Source organism: Aquarana catesbeiana, linkage group LG07 (genome assembly GCF_042186555.1).
Source record: "Aquarana catesbeiana isolate 2022-GZ linkage group LG07, ASM4218655v1, whole genome shotgun sequence".
Taxonomy (NCBI): domain Eukaryota; kingdom Metazoa; phylum Chordata; class Amphibia; order Anura; family Ranidae; genus Aquarana; species Aquarana catesbeiana.
In genome coordinates, this window is record NC_133330.1 from 259,185,156 (window position 1) to 259,206,940 (window position 21,785).

General features: G+C 42.9%; 1 protein-coding gene across 3 annotated transcripts in view; it reads right to left on the reverse strand.

Annotated features, from left to right (window-relative positions):
* The window catches only part of LOC141103549 (dimethylaniline monooxygenase [N-oxide-forming] 2-like), a 133,983-nt gene that overhangs the window by 28,701 nt on the left and 83,497 nt on the right, over nt 1-21,785 (reverse strand). For all 3 annotated transcript variants that reach the window (XM_073593250.1, XM_073593251.1, XM_073593249.1), the window contains 2 exons: nt 20,762-20,904; nt 7,698-7,897 (listed from right to left, as the gene is read on the reverse strand). In XM_073593250.1, coding sequence (XP_073449351.1) covers nt 7,698-7,897; nt 20,762-20,904 — 343 coding nt within the window. The remainder of the gene's footprint in view (nt 1-7,697; nt 7,898-20,761; nt 20,905-21,785) is intronic.

The following is a 21,785-nucleotide window of genomic DNA, read 5'->3' on the forward strand; positions in this document are numbered from 1 at the left end:
ATAAACATAATTATCATGGGACCTAAAAGTCAGCTTTTAATTCTACCAGTCTTATGCTTTCAGAAAATGTATGGTTTGGTGGGGAAGTCTTTTACAGACTCTGAAAGCTGTAAGTTAAAAATAAATAAAAGTGAAACCTTGCAACAATGATCTGGCTACATGAGGTTTAAAGTGGAGAAGAGGGACTGGCAGTGAAAGGGTTAATGTACTAAAGTGCTAACTAGTTAATCAGTATGAAAAAGTCCATCTGAAACCTCTAATTCTTTCCTTTATGAAATATAAATTAGTATTTCCACTACAAGGTGTCATGGTAATTGTCTTAAAAGAAATGTAATTTATCTCCTTTTTAATGGTAAATGTAGATGGGAAAGCTGGATTTTCCACACCCTGCTAGATATTTATGGAGGGGAGGGACGGAATAACCAGGGTATTTACATTATTTTTCTAAGTCCCTGCAGACTGTAAAGCCTAGTACACAAGATCAGAAAATCGTATGAAAAATACTGCTTTCGTATTAATCATACGATAATCTGATCGTTAGTACACAGTTTTCCTGAGCTGATCAAGGACAGGTCATGCAAAATTATCTGATGGGACAAGCATGAACGTTTTTATTGCACAATACCAGATTGTATGATTTCCATTTAATCGGTACAGTTTTCGTCCGAAAATACAATACAAATACAATACAATACATTACATCACTTCCAATTTATAATTCTTTTGTACGAGAATGTTTGTAATTTTAGTAACCTCTTCATTTTCGATATGGAGTCTAACATGCAAAAAAAAAAATGGATGATCTGATAATCTCATCATTAAGCAGAGCTAGACATGCCTATTCCCTGATAACATTATTATGATGGCATCTAAGCAGCTATACCAGCAAGTAGGAAGAGCATTATCATCCTATCAAAGTAAGTGCTTATCCTATGGTTCTATTATAATAATGTCAGGAGCATCTAGTTCTCCTGCCCCTTATTCCAGCATCCAGGATTTGCCTATGGCATTCTCCCTGTCTTTGTTCACCTGCAGGCTGATCAATATGGTCAGTCTCTGGGTGGAAACCTGTTATAAGCCAACTAAGCCTTCATTTAGATGCTTGTGATAGACAGTGATACGTGTGTTGTTCCTCATCAGCTCCCTGTCTGTCTGCCCTGCTCTGCTAGATTGGATTTCCCTGTGTATGATCTTGGAGCGGATTTTGGACTATTCTCTGAACTCAGCCTGCCTTTTACCTGGACTGTCTTAGAACCACGCTACCTGTCTGCTTACCGCAAATACCTGTTTGCTTTGCTTAGTTCGTGCCTGCACTGATGTGGTGGCCAGGCACTATAGCATTGTGTATAAGTCCTGGGGGGCAACCAAGTAACGGTAAAACATTTTTAAATGACCATTTTTTTTTTTCTTATTGCATTTAAGTGTAAATATGAGATCTGAGGTCATGCTTTTTTTCTATTACAAGGGATGTTTACTTTCCTTGTAAAAGGAATAAAAGTGACAATTTTTTTTTTTTTTAAACAGTGTAAAAATAAAAGGTAAAATAAATAAGAAAAAAAATAAAAAATTTTAAATGAAATAGGAAAAAAGTGACACAATTTTTTAAAAAACAGTGTAAAAATAAAAAATAAAAGGTAAAATAAATAATAATTTTTTTTTTTAAACGAGCCCCGTCCCGCCCAGCTCGTGTGCAGTATGAAAACAGTGTTCAAACCACACATGTGAGGTATCGCCATGATCTTTAGAGTGAGAGCAATAATTCTAGCCCTAGACCTCCTCTGTAGCTTAAAACATGCAACCTGTAGAATTTTTTAAATGTTGCCTATGGAGATTTTTAAGGATAAAAGTTTGTCGCCATTCTACGAGCAGGCGCAATTTTAAAGCGTGACATGTTGGGTATCAATTTACTCGGCGTAACATTATCTTTCACAATATAAAAAAAACTGGGCTAACTTTACTGTTGTCTTATTACTTAATTCAAAAAAGTGTATTTTTTCCCAAAAAAGTGCGCTTGTAAGACCGTTGCGCAAATATGGTGTGACAGAAAGTATTGCAATGACGCCATTTTATTCTCTAGGGTGTTAGAAAAAAAAATTATAATGTTTGGGGGTTCTAAGTAATTTTCTAGCAAAAAAAAATGTTTTTAACTTGTAAACAACACATCTCAAAAAGAGGCTTGGTCCCTAAGTGGTTAACAAAAAAAAAAATTGTTCTGTAAAGATGGACTCTACACGGGCTCATTTATTTGCTGAGGAAATTTGCAAACTGACACAACAAGTCCAGGAACTGTCTTTGCGTGTAAACACACCTCCAGTAATGCAGGAGCCAGAGCCCAAAGTTAACCCGCCTGATCATTTTTCTGGTGACTCCCATATGTTTTCCAACTTTAAAAATAGTTGTTGCTATACTTTAAGCATAAGCCATGCTCCTCTGGTTCTGAAACACAGCAGGTTGACCTAATTATTACATGGTTGCAGGGGGATCCCCAGTCTTGGGCGTTTAGTCTCCCCGCAGATAACCCAGCCAGAGGGTCAGTTGAAGCTTTTTTCAAAGCCTTAGGTTTACTCTATGATGATCCTGAATGTGCCATTCAGCTTAAAATTAACCTTAGGTCATTACGTCAGGATCTCTCCTGGAGGATGAGCCCGTGTAAAGTCTAGTGCGGGTGGGGGTCTGCTTCTATAGACTATACTGTGTCATTTTCCCTTAGAAATAAACTATTTGTTCCTGAACAACTTAGCTCGGCCAAGTTTTCTCATCAACTCTCAGCTTTCATAGATTCTGGTGCTGCCAGCAATTTCATTGATAGGGACCTAGCACACCGTCTACAGATTCCTGTGACTAAGGTGCACAGACCCTTTTCAGTCTTAGCTGTTGATAACTCTACCTTGTCCATGGGCCTGGCCACCTTGTGCACTGTACCTATTACCCTTGGGGAATTTCATAGGGAGACAATCAGCTTCTACTTGATTTCATCTCCTGCTTATCCCCTTATCTTAGGGTATCCCTGGCTTAAACTTCATAACCCACACATAGATTGGGCTAGAGAATAGGTTAGGTCCTGGTCTCAGACCTGCATCCAGAACTGCATTAAAACTGCTGACCAGTGGCCCATTCACAGTGCCTTGAAAAAGTGTTCATACCCATTGGAATTTTCTACATTTTGTCATGTTACAACCAAAAATGTAAATGTATTTTATTGGGATTTTATGTGATGGACCAACACAAAGTGGCACATAAATGTGAAGTGAAAGGAAAATAATAAATGGTTTTCAATTTTTTAAACAAATAAATATGTGAAAAATGCATTTGTATTCAGCCCCCTTTACTCTGATACCCCTAACTAAGATCTAATGGAACCAATTGCCTTCAGAAGTCACCTAATTAGTAAATAGAGTACACCTGTGTGTAATTTAATTTCAGTAAACATACAGCTGTTCTGTGAAGCCCTCAGAGGTTTGTTAGAGAACCTTAATGAACAAACAGCATCATGAAGGCCAAGGAACACACCAGACAGGTCAGGGATAACGCTGTGGAGAAGTTTAAAGCAGGGTTAAGTTATAAAAAAAATCCCAAGCTTTGAACATCTCACAGAGCATCTCACAGAGCACTGTTCAATCCATCATCCAATAATGGAAAGAGTATGGCACAACTGCAAACCTACCAAGATATGGCCGTCCACCTAAACTGACAAGCTGGGCAAGGAGAGCATTAATCAGAGAAGCAGCCAAGAGGCCCATGGTAACTCTGGAGAAGCTGCAGAGATCCACAGCTCAGGTGGGAGAATTTGTCCACAGGACAACTATTAGTCGTGCACTCCACAAATCTGGTCTGTATGGAAGAGTGGCAAGAAGGAAGCCATTGTTGAAAGAAAGCCATAAGAAGTCCCGGTTTGGGAGAAGCCATGTGGAGGACACAGCAAACATGTGGAAGAAATGGCTCTGGTCAAATGAGACCAAAATTTTACTTTTTGGCCTAAAAACGCTATGTTTGGCAAAAAACTAACACTGCACGTCACCATGAACACACCATCTCCACCGTAAAACATGGTGGTGGTAGCATCATGTTGTGCGGATGCTTTTCTTCAGCAGGGATAGGGAAGCTGGTCAGAGTGGTTGGGAAAATGGATGAAGCCAAATATAGGGCAATCTTCAAAGAAAACCTGTTATGCCGCATACACACGATTGGACATTGATCGGACATTCCGACAACAAAATCCATGGATTTTTTCCGACAGATGTTGGCTGAAACTTGTCTTGCATACACACGGTCACACAAAGTTGTCGGAAATTCCGATCGCCAAGAACGCGGTGACGTACAACACGTACGACGAGCCGAGAAAAATGAAGTTCAATAGCCGGCTCTTCTGCTTGATTCTGAGCATGCGTGGAACTTTGTGTGTCGGAATTGTGTACACACGATCGGAATTTGCGCGAACGGATTTTGTTGTCGGAAAATTTGAGAACCAGATCTCAAATTTTGTGCGACGGAAATTCCGATGGAAACTGTCTAATGGAGCCTACACATGGTCGGAATTTCCGACAACAAGCTCCGATCGCACATTTTACGTCGGAAAGTCCGACCGGGTGTACGGGGCATTAGAGTCTGCAAAAGACATGAAACTGGGGTGGAGGTTCACCTTACAGCAGGACAACGACCCTAAACATACAGCCAGAGCTTAAACCATAAAATATAAAACCAGTTCAATATATATAAATTGTGAAACAAATATCAATATATATAAATTGTGAAACAAATATAGATGGGTGTGTTTCTTCTGTGTAGGTGAAATCTCCAACACCGTGCCTTCATAAAGTGCAGTGTGCTAGTTTCTTGTGAAAAAAACAAAAAATGCTTCACCCGAAGTGACAAATAAATCTGCTTACCAGTTATCTCTGGCCACAAAGTGACCACCAGGCATAAAGTATGGAAAAACTTCCTCAGCAAGTTAGGATCCTCCAAGCCAATTTGAACTTCAATCAACCATCTCCAATATCGATCAAACCTCATTCAATCATAGATGGTGAATGGTAATTCTCTGATAATTACACTCACAGTGCAAATCCCAATGCTCCTTATCCTTATCTTTAATTTGTAAAGATTGTCTCTCCCAAGAACTAACCACAGAACTGCAATATAGTGTAATACTGTTTTTATTGTGGAAGCACTTACATGCCTTAAAACGTACAGCAGATGGCAGCTCAGCTGTGGGATGAGGCAGGGGCTGGTCCATCACTTGAATGTGAAACAGGGAAGCACGGCATGTGTCTCAGCTGGGAGTGGAAGAGATAGCTCCTGTGTCAAGCATCTACAGCCTCGTTTTCAATGCATTTTGTGCCCAGGCGCACATCATCAGTAAAATGGAAGCCAACGCCATGATACCGGAGCCTAAATGCTGTACAATACAGCGCTATTGGTCAGTGGCAGTCACATGGGATGAAATGTGTGTTTCCATAAAGTTTCCAAGGTACAAACAACCAAGCCTCTGTCTCATCCGTACTGGCCTCATAATTCCAAAATAACATAACAGATAGTACATTTAATGTGAAAAATATTTTTAAAATCACAAATAAGAGATAACAAAAATAAAAATTATTTCATTACAAAAATGGCATATTTAAAACCCCATTACTGTACATGACTGGGAATCTTATATCCAGTCAAACAGATGTGAGGCAAGAAACCCCTGTTGCTAGGCAGTCATCCTAATCTGCCTCTTCCTATTCTGCGGCACTGTTTGGTCAATTCCTCCTCCTCGGGGAGTGGCCCCGTTGTCTTCTTGGACATGTGTGTGTCCCAGGAAACAACGGGGCCATTCACAAAGCACTGCTGCACAGGTAAGTGTCCTTATTAAAAGTCAGCAGCTACAGTGTTTGTAGCTGCTGACTTTTAAAAAAGAAAAAAAACAGCCGAAACACCCCTTTAAGCTTAAAGTGCTTTCAGAAGCACATGTCGCTAAGATGGTCAGGCACCCAGGGATTACTAAAACTTTTTCTCGTGGGCTGTGGTGGCCCTCTCTCTATAAGGACTCCTGTTTCTATGTAAAAGCTTGCAAAACCTGTGCTCACTCTAAGCTCTCAGAAGTCAAGCCTTCTAGATTACCCCTACTGTTGCCTGTCCCTAAACTCCCTTGGACGCACAGCCAGGCTAACTTGTCCGCAAGTTGCACTGTCGTTACACCTGGCGATACAATTCAGTCAGTCGCTACACCTGGCAATGCGATTCAGTCGGTCTCTGCACCAGTTATGGCAGTCCAGCTCATCTTTAACGGTCCGGGGGCCCCTCCTCAGAGGGGGGGGTAATGTCAGGAGCATCTAGCACTCCTGCTCCTCATTCCAGCATCTGGGATTTGGCTATGGCATTCTCCCGGTCTTTGTCCACCTGCAGGCTGATTTATGTGGTCAGTCTCTGGGTGGAAACTCAAGCCAGTCATAAGCCAGCTAAACCCTCATTTGGATGCTTGTGATAGACAGTGATATGTGTGTTGTTCCTGATCAGTTACCTGTCTGTCTGCCCTGCTCTGCTAGATTGGATTTCCCTGTGTATGATCTTGGACCAGATTTTGGATTATTCTCTGAACTCAGCCTGCCTTTTACCTGGACTGTCATAGAACCACGCTACCTGTCTGCTTACTGCAAGTACCTGTTTGCTTTGTTTAGTTTGTGTCTGCACTGATGTGGTGGCCAGGCACTATAGCATTGTGTATAAGTCCTGGGGGCAACTGAGTACCGGTAGGCCTGCTTGCCTTATGGGAAAACAGGCTGCTAGAGGTGAAAAACACAGTAGCCAGCTATAGTGTCTGACTACCTGTGTTGGGGTAGACGTGACAAATATACAGTGAACTGTGCAAAAATTTCAAATCCCAAGCTGCTGGATAATATTACCCCCTGGAAAAAATCAACAGGCAGTTTTATACACTTTCTCACTATCTGTGCAGTACTTACCGGTAATTCTAGAAAACTTACCATCCATACATATTTTACAATGTGATAAATCTCTAAATAAAGCACAGCAAAGTGCCAAGTGAATCAGAATTTCTCATCACAAGTAAGTTGTTTACCTTTTCTTATTTCAATAAAGCACTTTATACGTTATGCTATGAAGATATTCTTGGGTTTGATACATGGCATATGGTGTTAAACTGAGGAGTGTTCATGCAGACTGGAGGAAAGAACTATAGGGGAAAGCATTGAGTGGTGTTAAATAAGCCTTTAATGACCTTAAGATAAGTGGCCATGAGAATCTGTCAAGTGAGCTGTACCGCAAGCACAGTTTGGCACAGAGGTGGATTGTGGGATTGTGTTGTGAAGAGGATAGCAGTTTGTATGACACATGGAGGATAAATGGTTCTATTGGCATGATCAACAGGTATTGCCAAATGTTCCAAGGGGTAATACCAAGGGATAATACAGAGAGCCCAATATTACTGTAAAGGACAGGCCTCATCACATGTGATTGAATAGTTTAAACAGTAAAGTTCTTCTTTAAATTGTACAGGTTGTTTTTACATTAATCTAATGTGTATGTATATCTTTTGTTTTGTCTGCATGGAAAATTAGGTTTCTCTGTTGGCCCAACTAGGCTAAATCATTGAGAAATCTAGTCATTGAGTTCATAACAACTGTAATATAAATGAAATATAGTTTTAGGGCCTTAATAAATCACCAGTAAAATAAGCATAACTAGCAAAATGATACCTGTCTCTAGGCTGAAGACCATAGTGAGCATGGTCAAACCATTCATTCATTTTCTTCTCAGTCAGCCATGTGACAATAGGGGTTGGCAGTGTGTTCCTCAGCAGAGTCTGAAACCGTGTGTCAAAACAGATATCGCATGGATAACCTTGGTCAAATACTCTGCTCATAACCCAGCAGCCTCTCCGAGTGCTAAGATATACCTGCAAAGGGTAAAATTCTTAAAACTTTGCTTTGGCTTCTTTTGACCTTCACATTTTTGTTAATATATTTTAATGTAAGTACAAAACATAGCCGTTCGAGCTTTACCTTGGCTTAAAATACAATAAAGATAAACAATTACACCATGCAAGGTCACAAAATATTTGAATTCTTGGTACATTGTATTCACATCTTGCATGGAGGGACATATAATGGCAATCCCTCTCTCCCTCACACCCAGTTACTACAGATAAAGATACCTCCCCTTCCAATATGGAGACCACATTTTTTCAGTATTGATTTCAATATTTGTCATCAGTGTGCAGTAATGCCCCAAGATGTATTAGTAAAATCTTAGGTGAGCCAGGCATCCCATAACATGGTAAATTTGTTTCGGAAACCTCTGGATTCATACATGGTCTTATCCAGAGGTTGGTCATACATGGTCTTATATAACAAAATCACTGAGTTTACAAGAGATTTCCAGAACTCAAGGGATGGAGCCACAGCTGACTTCCATTTCAATGACCTTTACATTTTAAACAAAATCTTTCCTCCATGTTACCAAGACTTGCCTGTCTAGGAAAATATATTCTTATGTTCATTGTGGTTTTTGTAACAAATATTTTTTCCGGGGGCAAAGCATTTTACTGACAAATTTGAGTAGGCTAAGGTCAGACCAATGCATTAGATGATTTGACTCAGGAATGTTGGCTCCGTTACAGTCTCCCTTCCCCGAGATGCAACACCGTAGGGCTATAGGGACAGATAGCACCTGGCGGCATTTCACCAGCTGTATCGAGGGGGGTGGTGAGCTAGTCACAGCCCTTTCTCTACATACAGCTTAAAAGAGTTGCAGTCAGTGAAATGAGCCGGGTGGTAATGACAGGTTGTTCTCCAGTGTGAGGGACAGTTTTAAGAAAATACGCATTTCAAGGGGGGACTGTAATGGAATGTGATTATGAGTGTTATGGTGAAATGCTCATTTCCTGGTATAACCATATAGATGTAAGTGCTTATTTTCTTATAACCAGCTATTAGCCTTAATCATGCTCAAATTAGATGTCTGCCAGCTTCTCCCTTCATGTGAAACAGAACTGCAAGAGTTAAAGAACAAAGAACAAAGTTAAGAAGAAGATTGCACCTATTTTCAGGCCTATGAGACTACACTCAAGAGAAACAGGAACTGAAAATAAGACACCATATTTAGCTATGATAGTCTGCTATCTCCTTATACAGATATAACCTAGCAAAGCTTACATTTCGTCACAATAATGAATATGTATAATTTGTGGTTTGTACACGCTTGTTTTATTTGATATTTGATTTGATAACTAAATATCCGGCTCTCGGTATATCATCCTGAGCCCAGGAAGTAAACGTCAGAAGTACCAAACTTACTGAACGTGTCTGTGTCAGTGATTTGTGGTTGAATGTGAACATTTTTACATCGAAGGTTAATTTGGCCAGGGGGACAGAAACAAGAGTACCGAGCGGTTCTGTTCGATCCAAAACATTTTGGCGCCCAGAAGTGGGGCTCGAGATCGATTGGCCCAAAAGGAAGCCGTACTAAGAGGACACTGAGAGACCAAATACGGGCGGAGCAGAGCCTGATCAACTCTGGAGAAAACGGTAAGACATTTTCCTTAATAATTTGTCTGCTGTTTGATCCGCATCCGTATTTGGTTAATTTCTGTCTCTGCATCGGCTTCCCGCAGTCCACAAAGACAGGTATATATCTTGTCTCGAGCCTATTTATATAGTACGAACCTGCAATTGTTTCTGACCCGCCTGTATTTGGAGTATATTGTGTTTTGTTTTGTCGATCAATCGTGTTGTGTGACGGCTGTTGTGAATGAGGGATTGATTATGTGTTCACGGATGGAATTGACGTGGTTAAACTTCTCTTGAGGATTGATATCAAGAGAGGGCGTCAGGACGCTGTAAACTCCTCCTGGGGCAAATAATTGTGCGGTAAAGCACGGGTGCGGTAAAGCACGGGTTACCAGGAAAGAGGACGTCAAATTACGCCCAGCGGTGGCGTGGGGATCCTGTGAGGATCTGATTAAGTCCAGAATTCACTCCAGTTGTCACATCAATTGTTGTTGGTAATGTCATATCCTAGATGTGTCTGTGGACTGTTATTTGGCATTAATGAGGAGGCCTGGGGCTTGGTCACAAAGGTAGAGCCATGTTATAAGAGATCTATTCTCGGTTACAAACCTCTAGTGCCAGAGGTCCCCCAAGTAATGGTATTCAGATTGAATGTACATTATCCAGTGAAATTTTCATTTGGTAAGAAATTGGAAGTTTTTGAGGCTGAGGCTAGGATAATAGGACAGGGAAGTAAAAAGTTGTCCCCTGCAACCTCAGCAGCCAGAAGATTACGAGGAGGCAGAGAAAGCCAGGGTGAGGAGTTTGGGTTTTGAGTTGGGACGTGTAGAAGATGTTTAAAATGGTTCACTGAATACCAGCTGTTGATTTACATTCTGTGTTTTGTCTGGTTTGTTTCATGTCTCCCCTTTTGCAGATTTAACAGAGATCTCTTCACTTTCTCATCCTCCACATCACCCTGTCACTGCATATCTTTACTTATTTTCTGTTTTGCCTCAACCTTTCTTGCTTTCCTCTCCTCCTATTCAATCCAAGAGTTGTGTGAAATGGGAAATAAGTTGATTAGGCCCACAGAGGGCAGTCTGGCCTGTGATTTGGTACTAGAATGGGAGGGAGAGGATGCTGTGAAAGAAGGAAAGAAATTAGCAAAAGTAGATGAATGGCGTACTGTTTTTTGAAACGTAAATAAGGTCTGTTGTCAGATTATAGGTTGCTACGGGCAGCAGATGCTTGGTTTAGAGTTGCTAATGCTATTCATAAAGAAGAGGGTGGATGGAACCAAAATGGTTGCATCGTGTACAAGAAAACTAGAAAAGAGGAAGCTAAGTAGTCAGCCACCGCCCTATAATGGCGTCTGGTCCCCAGGAAGTAGACACTGCCCTTCGTCTACCGCCCCTCTGTTTTAAGTGACACCTCCCCCTGTGGCAACACGCCCTATGCAACCGCCCACACCGAAACCCACCCACATGTTTCCAGTGATGGTGCATAGTAGCAACCAATTTAGCATTTTAATTAAATAAATAATTTATGTATAGGATGTATTGAATATTTCTGAATATTTCAGTCAGAGTTTGAATTTAGTTGTAATTGTGTTTAAGCTGTATTAGCAAAAGAGGAAGTGCTTTCTTTGCTTAAATTTATGCACTAGTTTTACTCACATCTGAGCGTTTTGTATTCTAAAAAAAAAAAAAAAAAAAGACTCAGTATCTAATTAGAATGTTTAGAAAGGAAAATAAATATGTATGTTGTGGAGATCGGCTGGACCGAGGCTCCCTATAAAAAATTATTTGGTATGGAGATGGTTCACATCTCTACTCTAAAACGCATGAAGTCAATATGTGTACAAGAAGTTTACTGATTTGGGTTTTAGCATGCTGAACAGAGCGCATAGACACATGTTAGCTGCCGCATTTATTTCAGGTCTTAAAGAGTCAATATGAAAGGGTTTGAGTATAGAGAACCCACAACCTTAGAGCTTGAGGCGCTGTTATTAGTAGTTATTAGGTCCAGAATCCTCACAGAACAGTAGAGAGTAGCTCCTCTCATGATGGCCTCTGACACACCCTATCTGCGCCCACCAGTACCAACTCCATGTGTCTGCTTTCTACAACTGCGAAAGACCCAGCCACTCCAGAAGGGAATACCGAAGCCCATGGAAATTCACCCACAGTCCCCCAAACCCCAATCACAGTCAAACTGGGCCGTACGGAACCACTCCTACTCGTTGCCAAGAATCTCAGGACCCACTTCACCAACCGCCACACCCCACTCCGGAACACATGGACCTTCTCCGCTAGGATTCCGGCAAGCCTTTGTCACCTGTCCCGGTCATGATGTCTTCGGGAGATTCGGGAGGACCTTTAGCGAAGATAACCCTCCCCATTGAAGGACATCCCACCACATTTTCATGTGACACAGGTGCAGCCCGGTCCGTTATCAGGGCAGAAGAATTACCCGACACCTCATTCCTATTGGACATTAACATAGCATGTGTAGGGGTTGATGGAACGCCCAGAAAGAGCCCGTTGACCCGCCCTCTGCAAGTCGGCAACTTTCCTGACTTATTAGCGAGATTTGTGGTCTCATCCACATGCCCCCTGAACCTACTAGGAACTGAGGTTTTGTCCAGGCTCCAAGCCTCTATCTCCTTCCAACCTGATGGTGGTGTTCTGATCACCTCACCACTGGCCATCGATGATGCATGGGCACTTTGCTCCATCCCATTCCTGTTATCCCTGGGGGAACCAGAAAAGTACAGGATGGTACAAGACCTCAGAGCAGTGAATGAAGCTACCATTCTGGAGACCCCCACCTTCCCCAATCCCCACACGTTGCTAGCAGGAATACCACTCACAGCAAAATACTTCACAGTGGTGGACCTGGCAAACGCCTTCTTTAGTGTACCGCTTAGTCCCTGTTGCCAGTACCTTTTCGCTTTCACCCATGAGGGGCGGAGCTACACTTGGACTGTCATGCCCCAAGGGGCCCAGAACTCCCCTACTCAATTTGCCAAAGCAATGACTCTCATCCTGGACACATGGATGAGACTACACCCAGATGTTGTACTTCTCCAATATGTAGATGACCTCCTGCTGTGTGCAGATTCCTTCAGTGACGCCTCTATATTCTCAGAAAGTCTCCTCCACTACCTGGTTGAGCAAGGTTGCAAGGCCTTAAAAAGCAAAAAGTCCAGAAAGATGGTGATTTTTCCAGGCCTCTGCATCTCCCAAGGCACCTGACATCTCACTGAAGAAAGAGTTGCTGCAATCAAGGGCATCCCTTTGCCTCAAGGTCAAGCAATCCCTTTAGGATGCCCTGAAATCTGACCCTTTCCTGCTTTCTTTCTTTCAAACTGTTTATCTCAGAGAGGCAAGGCCATGCCACAGGAGTTTTGGCTTCTCGAGGGGGGGGGGGACCCTCCTGCCTTAAAGCCCAATGCCCCTCATGACATAACTGCCATACTGAACCAAGTACAGCCCAAACACCTGTCCTCAGCAAGACACCTCAGACTCCAGTGTGCCTTACTTCTCCCTGACAACATCACCATTCTCTGATGTGATACCCTCAACCCATCCACTCTACTTCCCTTTCTCGAGGGGGGAACCTCTGTGGAAGATGATTACCACTATACCACCCATGACTGTTTTGAAGTAATGAAGATGGAGACATCACACCTGCCGACAGTCAGTGAAACTGCCCTTGAAAATCCTGACCTGACAATCTTTGTGGATGGTTCCAGATATGCAGATGATGCTGGGCGGTACCATACAGGATATGCAGTTACCACAGAAGATACGGTCCTCCAAGCCTCAGCGTTACCCCCCTCCATGTCTGCACAAGAAGCAGAGTTGCAGGCCCTAACTATGGCATGCAAGTTGGCAGAAGGAAAACGAGCTAACATCTACACAGACTCAAGATATGCTCTGGGAGTGGCCTGCGATTTTGGGATCATCTGGAAAACTAGAGGATTCCTGACAGCAGCAGGGACTCCTGTAAAACACAGCACAGCTATCAAGAACCTGATGGATGCCTTACTGCTCCCAATGCAGGTGGCCATACTTAAGGTGAAAGCACACGGCAAACTGTTTTCCCAGGAAGCACGAGGCAATTATCTGGCAGATACTGCCGCAAAGCAAGCTGCAAATGGAACGCGAGAAGTGGTCAGCAGAGTGAATGCACCTATCCTGGATGACCCAATAGACAGCCCTGAAGAGACAACACAAATGACCATGATTCTACAAACCCCTCCTGTGAGCAGAACTCACCTCAAGGAGCAACAAGAGACAGCTGACAAAGAAGAAAAGGAAATGTGGGTCAAGAAAGGAGCCATAGAAGTTGAAGGAATCATGGAGTTAAACAAAAGACCGTGCCTACCACGATCAATGTTTCCTGCAGTGGTACAGTGGGCCTATGGGGCCTCCCACCTGTCAAAGACTCTGATGAATGCCCTCATCAACAAGTACTACCTAGCCCCAGGTATCACCCCACTTACCAACAACTTCTGCAGATCATGCGCTATCTGTGCCAAATGCAATCCTGGAAAGACAGAAAAGATACCTTTGAAGCACCTGGCAAAGGCCCAGTACCCCTTCCAAAGGATACAGATTGACCACATCCAGATGCCGAAGAGTGGCTGGTATGAATATGCATTGGTCATCGTCTGCATGTTCTCCGGATGGCCAGAAGCTTACCCTGTCACCAACATGACAGCCAAGACTATAGCAAAAAGACTTTTAACAGAAATAGTGTGCAGATATGGTGTTCCAGAGGTTATAGAGAGCGATCAGGGGCCGGCTTTCATGGCCTCAGTAACCAAGGAGATATGGACAGCCTTAGGGGTCACACTAGCTTTCCACACTCCATACCATCCTCAGAGTAGTGGGAAGGTGGAAAGGCTAGATGGCACAATAAAGTCTAGAATGCTGAAAATGTCTCAGGAAACGGGAATGAGTTGGCCAGGCAGCCTACCCATTGCCTTGTTCAGTGTTAGGTACACCCCAAGGGGAAATCATGGTTTGTCACCCTATGAGATATTGTTTGGTTCAGCCCCCAGACTGGGTTGTTATTTTCCACAACAGTTGCAACTGCAATCTGATGTATTACCTGATTATGTGACAGCTTTATCTCGAGAATTAACCCGTATCCATGCACAAGTGTTTTCTTCCATTCCAGATCCTGAGTTAGACACAGGATCGCACAAGTTGGTCCCTGGTGACTGGGTCCTGATAAAGAAGTTTTTGAGGAAAGACACCCTTGAACCCAGATATGATGGTCCTTTCCAAGTCCTTCTGACAACTACCACATCAGTAAAAGTGGCCGGAAGGAACTCGTGGATACACGCCTCTCATCTCAAGTCCCGTGCCCGAAGAAGAGGCTGAGGAGACCAAGCCATGATCCTGTTTATCCTTTTTGTTATAATCTTTGCTCAAGCCCAAGAGGTGGCCATCAAACAGGAAAATGGTATAACTCAGTTCTGGTACAACTCATCCAACACACATGTTGCCACGTTTATATCCCCTTATAGTAAGATACTTCCAGGTACAGATTACAGAATCCGATCCTATGAAGGAACAGTAGGTCCCATGACTGTGTATGTATGTGTTACCAACGACTACTGGGGCGACAACTGTGATTACTGGGGAGCAGTGGGTTGGAACACTGGGGACACAAACTGGGGGTATAAGCCTGAAATTGCCCGAAATAAGAAAGACAAGAATGGGAAATCACTCCTAGACAGAATGACAATCAACAAGCACACAGATCAATACTTCACAAAAGAGTTTAGACTAACCATTGAGAATCCCAGCCCAGGGGACAGTGGGACCTATGTATTGGGTCTGTGGTGGGCAAATGGGTATCCCAGCTTTAGGAAACCTTTTCAACTGAAAGACATGTTCAATAACCCAGAGTGGACAGTTCCCCAATCTACATCCAATTCGAACCCCCTAAAGCCTCACATGCAAACATTAGGAGACATGGTAGCCATAGCAGACCCTACCTTTGAGGACAACATGGCTGCTGAGACCGGTTTTTCAGATGTCAACTTATGGCTCGAATGGATGAGGTACAATGCAGGGAAACATAACAAGATTAATTGCTACATGCGTCGGGGGGCTAAACCACATCTAGGAACAGTCCCCCTTAACATACCCCCAGTACATGAGACCTGTGTCCTTAGTTTGTTTACCAACACAGCTACAAACCACTCTCTATGCGAGCATTGGAAAAAGGAGTACCCCATAGTCACGAAAGCCCCTAAACCAGCAGAAGGTATTACCATATATCCTGGCAATTATACATGTTATGGGAAGTACCATGGGGTGGGAAAACCCCTTGGGAACTTCACTGAGGGTTACTGCGAGTCTTATAGTAAGGTGTCTGCAGGTCTAGTGCAGAATCAAGTCCAGTCTCTAGGAGATGTGTACTGGATTTGTGCGGACATGAAAGTTAGAAGTAGAATGACAGGACAGTGGACAGGAGAATGTGCACTGGCTAAAGCCATAATGCACCTGCATATTCTCCCACAAACCCCAGAGCCGAAAGCCAGTGATGCACACAAATCAAACAGGAAATGTAGGAGTGCCCCAGCAGGAAGCTTTGACCCCCATGTATACATAGACGCCATAGGGGTCCTAAGGGGGGTCCCAGACGAATTCAAAACAAGAGACCAAGTAGCAGCAGGTTTTGAGTCGCTGATTCCCATTATCACTGTAAACAAGAATGTAGACTGGATAAATTACATCTACTACAACCAGCAAAGATTTGTCAATTACACCAGGGACGCACTCCAAGGTCTGGCCGAACATCTAGAGGCAGCATCACACATGACTTTCCAAAACCGTATGGTCCTAGACATGCTCCTAGCTGAGAAGGGGGGTATATGCAAGATGATCCCTGAGACAAGTACATGCTGCACCTACATCCCAGACAACACCGGCCCAAATGGTAAGGTGACCTTAGCCATCCAGAAACTTGAGGACTTATCCAAAGAACTGAAACAGAACTCAGGGCTCACCAACCCATGGGACCAGTATTTTGCCTGGATAAAGGGAGGGTGGCAGGGACTACTGACCCAGATAGGGATAGCCGCCCTGACAATAGCTGCCATAATTTGCTGTGTCTTCCCCTGTATTAAGAAGTGTGTAGAAAAAGTTGTTGACCAAAATACCCCCCATTTGTGAACCAAGAGATCCCAGATGACGACGATGTCTATGTAAGGCTTGATGAAATCCATGATAATAGTTATGCAGTACGCTCCGTTACAGTCTCCCTTCCCCGAGATGCAACACCGTAGGGCTATAGGGACAGATAGCACCTGGCGGCATTTCACCAGCTGTATCGAGGGGGGTGGTGAGCTAATCACAGCCCTTTCTCTACATACAGCTTAAAAGATTTGCAGTCAGTGAAATGAGCCGGGTGGTAATGACAGGTTGTTCTCCAGTGTGAGGGACAGTTTTAAGAAAATACGCATTTCAAGGGGGGACTGTAATGGAATGTGATTATGAGTGTTATGGTGAAATGCTCATTTCCTGGTATAACCATATAGATGTAAGTGCTTATTTTCTTATAACCAGCTATTAGCCTTAATCATGCTCAAATTAGATGTCTGCCAGCTTCTCCCTTCATGTGAAACAGAACTGCAAGAGTTAAAGAACAAAGAACAAAGTTAAGAAGAAGATTGCACCTATTTTCAGGCCTATGAGACTACACTCAAGAGAAACAGGAACTGAAAATAAGACACCATATTTAGCTATGATAGTCTGCTAACTCCTTATACAGATATAACCCAGCAAAGCTTACATTTCGTCACAATAATGAATATGTATAATTTGTGGTTTGTACACGCTTGTTTTATTTGATATTTGATTTGATAACTAAATATCCGGCTCTCGGTATATCATCCTGAGCCCAGGAAGTAAACGTCAGAAGTACCAAACTTACTGAACGTGTCTGTGTCAGTGATTTGTGGTTGAATGTGAACATTTTTACATCGAAGGTTAATTTGGCCAGAGGGACAGAAACAAGAGTACCGATCGGTTCTGTTCGGTCCAAAACAGTGTTAAATCTCTCTATATTTTACTTAAAGTAGTAAACCTCAGTCATGAAATCTAAACAGAGCACATACAGTGCCTTGCAAAAGTATTCACCCCTTGGCATTTTTAGTGTTTTGTTGCCTCACAACCTGGAACTAACATGGATTGTTTGGGGATTTGCATAATTTAATTTACAGAACATGCCCACAACTTTGAAGATGTTTTTTTTTAATTGTGAGCCAAACAACAAATAGAACAAAATAACAGAAAAGGGCAATGTGCATAACTATTCACCCCCCTAAAGTCAATACTTTGTAGAGCCACCTTTTGCGGCTATCACAGCTCCAAGTCACTTTGGATAAGTCTCTATGAGCTTGCCACATCTTACCACTGGGATTTTTGCCTATTCCTCCTTGCAAAACTGCTCCAGCTCCTTCAAGTTGGATGGTTTGCGCTTGTGAACAGCAATCTTTAAGTCTGGCCACAGATTTTCTAATGGATTGAGGTCTGGGCTTTGACTAGGCCATTCCAACACATTTACATGTTTCCCCTTAAACCACTCAAGTGTTGTCCTGCTGGAAGGTGAACCTCCGTCCTAGCCTCAAATCACACACAGAGTGGTACAGGTTTTGCTCAAGAATATCACTGCATTTAGCACCGTCCATCTTTCCCTCAACTCTGACCAATTTCCCAGTCCCGACTACTGAAAAACATCCCCTCAGCATGATGCTGCCACCACCATGTTTCACTGTGGGGATGGTGTTCTTTGGGTGATGTGATGTGTTGAGTTTGCGCCAGACATAGCGTTTTCTTTGATGGCCAAGAAGTTCAATTTTAGTCTCATCAGACCAGAGCACCTTCCTCCATACATTTTGGGTGTTTCCCACATACCTTTTCACAAACTCAAAATGTGCCATTTTGTTTTTTGCTGAAAGTAATGGCTTTCTTCTGGCCACTCTACCATAAAGCCCAACTCTATGGAGCGTACGGCTTATTGTCGTCCTATGTACAGATACTCCAGTCTCTGCTGTGGAACTCTGCAGCTCCTCCAGGGTTACCTTAGGTCTCTGTGCTGCCTCTCTGATTAATGCCCTCCTTGCCCGGGCCGTGAGTTTTGGTGTGCGGCCGTCTCTTGGCAGGTTTGCTGTTGTGCCATGTTCTTTCCATTTGGTTATGATAGATTTGATGGTGCTCCTAGGGATCATCAAAGATTTGGATATTTTTTTATAACCTAACCCTGACTTGTACTTAACAACATTGTCCCTTACTTGTTTGGAGAGTTCCTTGGTCTTCATGGCAGTGTTTGGTTAGTAGTGCCTCTTGCTTAGGTGTTGCAGCCTCTGGGGCATTTCAAAAAGGTGTGTATATGTAATGACAGATCATGTGAAACTTAGATTGCACACAGGTGGAGATAATTTCACTAATTATGTGACTTCTGAAGGTAATTGGTTGCACTAGAGCTTTTTATGGGCTTTATAACAAAGGGGGTGAATGCATACGCACATGCCAATTATCAGTTTTTTATTTCTAAAAAATAGTTTTATGTATATATTTTTCTAATTGTACTTCACCAACTTAGACTATTGTGTTCTGATCCATCACATATAATTCAGATTAAAAAAAACAATGAACTAAAGGCTGTAATGTAACAAAATAGGTAAAAAGCCAAGGGTGGGGGGGGGGGGTGAATACTTTTGCAAGGCACTGTATATCTGTATTGTTTACTTGTCTCTCTCCAAAGCTCTGAGTGTCGATTCTCTCTCATGCTTCATTCCTCTTTTATCAGCATAAATCACTTCTGACAAGCTCTCCTGACACGTGAGATAAAATTTGTGATAGTGAGGGAGATAAGCACACAGCTTGTCTATTCAGAATACAGCTCTGCATGTTCCTTCGCCTATGTTTGGGCGGGCGGGGGGTGTCCCTTTCTTCCAATCAGGTCTCACACAGTGTGTAAGAGCTGTAACTGCAGCTCCCCACCCCCCTCCTCTGCACTTCTCACAGATGAAGAAGGATTTTATCACAAATCTTCACTTGTGAAGGGTTGTAGACATGAGAAGGCTGCAGATAAACAAGAAAAACTTATTTAGGAGGATGTGTTTCATCTTTGTGTATCATCTGAGGCCAGTCACTTCACTGGGTATATGTAAGGGTTTACAACCACTTTAAAGCTGAACTCCAGCCACAGAAAAAAAAAGTTCAACGCTTTAACCACGCCTAGCCAATCAATAACTTTGTTTTACATAATGTTTCATAGACCCAGGTGTACTTACCTTCATCCAGGGTCTCATGATCTTCTGATGCACCTATTCCAAAGAAGACGACCGATCAGCTGCAGCTGCTATGTATGCAGCTGATCTGTCTTGTTGCTGCTTCCCTCACACCAATGTCATCATGCACTGTAATCAGTTCAGTACCATTTGAATGATATTTTTTCCAGCAAAAGGACAGTGTCTATGTCACCAGGTTGAGATGACAGCCTTCCCAGTAGTACCCATTTTGCAGCACTGAAGACTGGAGGGCTAAGACACTGGACAGTGGATAAGGTAGGTATAGATGGATCATAGAAAACATATAAACAATTGTCTGACAGTGGGATGAGGGCCAAACACTAGCGTTTTTTCCCTAGACTTGGTTCAGCTTTTATTCACACTTATGCCGCGTACACACGGTCGGACTTTTCGTCTACAAAAGTCCGACAGCCTGTCCGACAGACTTTCTACGGACTTTTGTCAGACTTTTGGCGGACTTGCGGCAGACTTTCTTACGAACGGACTTGCCTACATACAATCACACAAAGGTCCGACGGATTCGTACGTGATGACGTACACCGGACTAAAATAAGGAAGTTGATAGCCAGTAGCCAATAGCTGCCCTAGCGTGGGTTTTTGTCCGTCGGACTAGCACACAGACGAGCGGATTTCTGGGTCCGGTGTAGTTACGACGTAAAGATTTGAAGCATGTTTCAAATCTAAAGTCCGTCAGATTTGAGGCTGGAAAAGTCCACTGAAAGTCCGGGGAAGCCCACACACGATCGGATTGTCAGCCAGCTTAAGTCCGTCGGCGTCCGTCGGACTTTTGTAGACGAAAAGTCCGACCGTGTGTACGCGGCATTATACTAATAAAAAGGTTTAGAGAGGAAGTTACTGCAAACAACAAATATAATATTTCTTTGTAGCCTTGTCATTCATTTGATACATAGAAAAAATGTTATCATACCTGAGATGCAGTACGACTTAGTTCTACAGCTATATCTGTTCCTGTGTTTCCCATTCCTACAACAAGAACCCGTTTCCCTTCAAATCCTTTGGTGCTTTTATACTCTCTACTGTGGAAGTATTGACCTTTAAATTTGTTCAATCCTACAAGATAATCAAATTGACAATAGTAACCTAAAAATGCAAACAAAACCGTGTCTTGTATCTATACAGGATAAATTGATAGACTCCAGTAAAATCACTTTCTTGTTTATGTTTGTTCGGCCTCCACCTTGTGATACAAATAGATGTTCCTCCCAGATGCTACCAATTGAAGATAGAATTCACATATAGTGATCAGAAGCATTACTAAATCAATTTGCCTGACCTCAGATTCAAACTGGATCAGGCTATTGTGTTGGAGGAAAAACAAGGAACATTTCAGGCAGTTTACATCTGAACGATTTACACTGTTTTAGTTTTGCAGGTTCCCATTTTCTGTGGTTGACAGAGCTTCCAGAACGACTCAGATGCAATGCCAACCTCTAAGCCAGGGTTCACACCTATGCGAATTAGAGGTGCGTTTCCGCACCTCTAATTCGCATAGCAGGAGAATGTGACTGGCTCCCTATGGAGCCAGTTCACATATCTCCGGGGCGGCTGCGGTGCGCACTGCACAAAAACGCTGTGCGTCTTTGGCTGCGTTTCAGGGCCGAATTCAGGCATAGAATCGGCCCTGATTCGTCCCTGAAACGGTGAACAGGGACGCACAGCGCTTCTGTGCGATTCGCAGCCCGTTGTGGTGTGAACCCGGGCTTAAACATCCTCTTGCCATTTACAGCAAGCTATTTCAATGTAGTGACGCTTAGACATCACCCATGTACTGTAAGACAAGCTTCAGCTGCCATTTTTAAGTATATTGCAAGGAAACAGAGTGGTGTTTTTTGCTATCACCGAATATTCTCCCATGTGACAGGCCTCTATTTGCATACATTGATATATCGATGCTTAATATAATATGGCTTCATGTAGATAAGGAACAATTT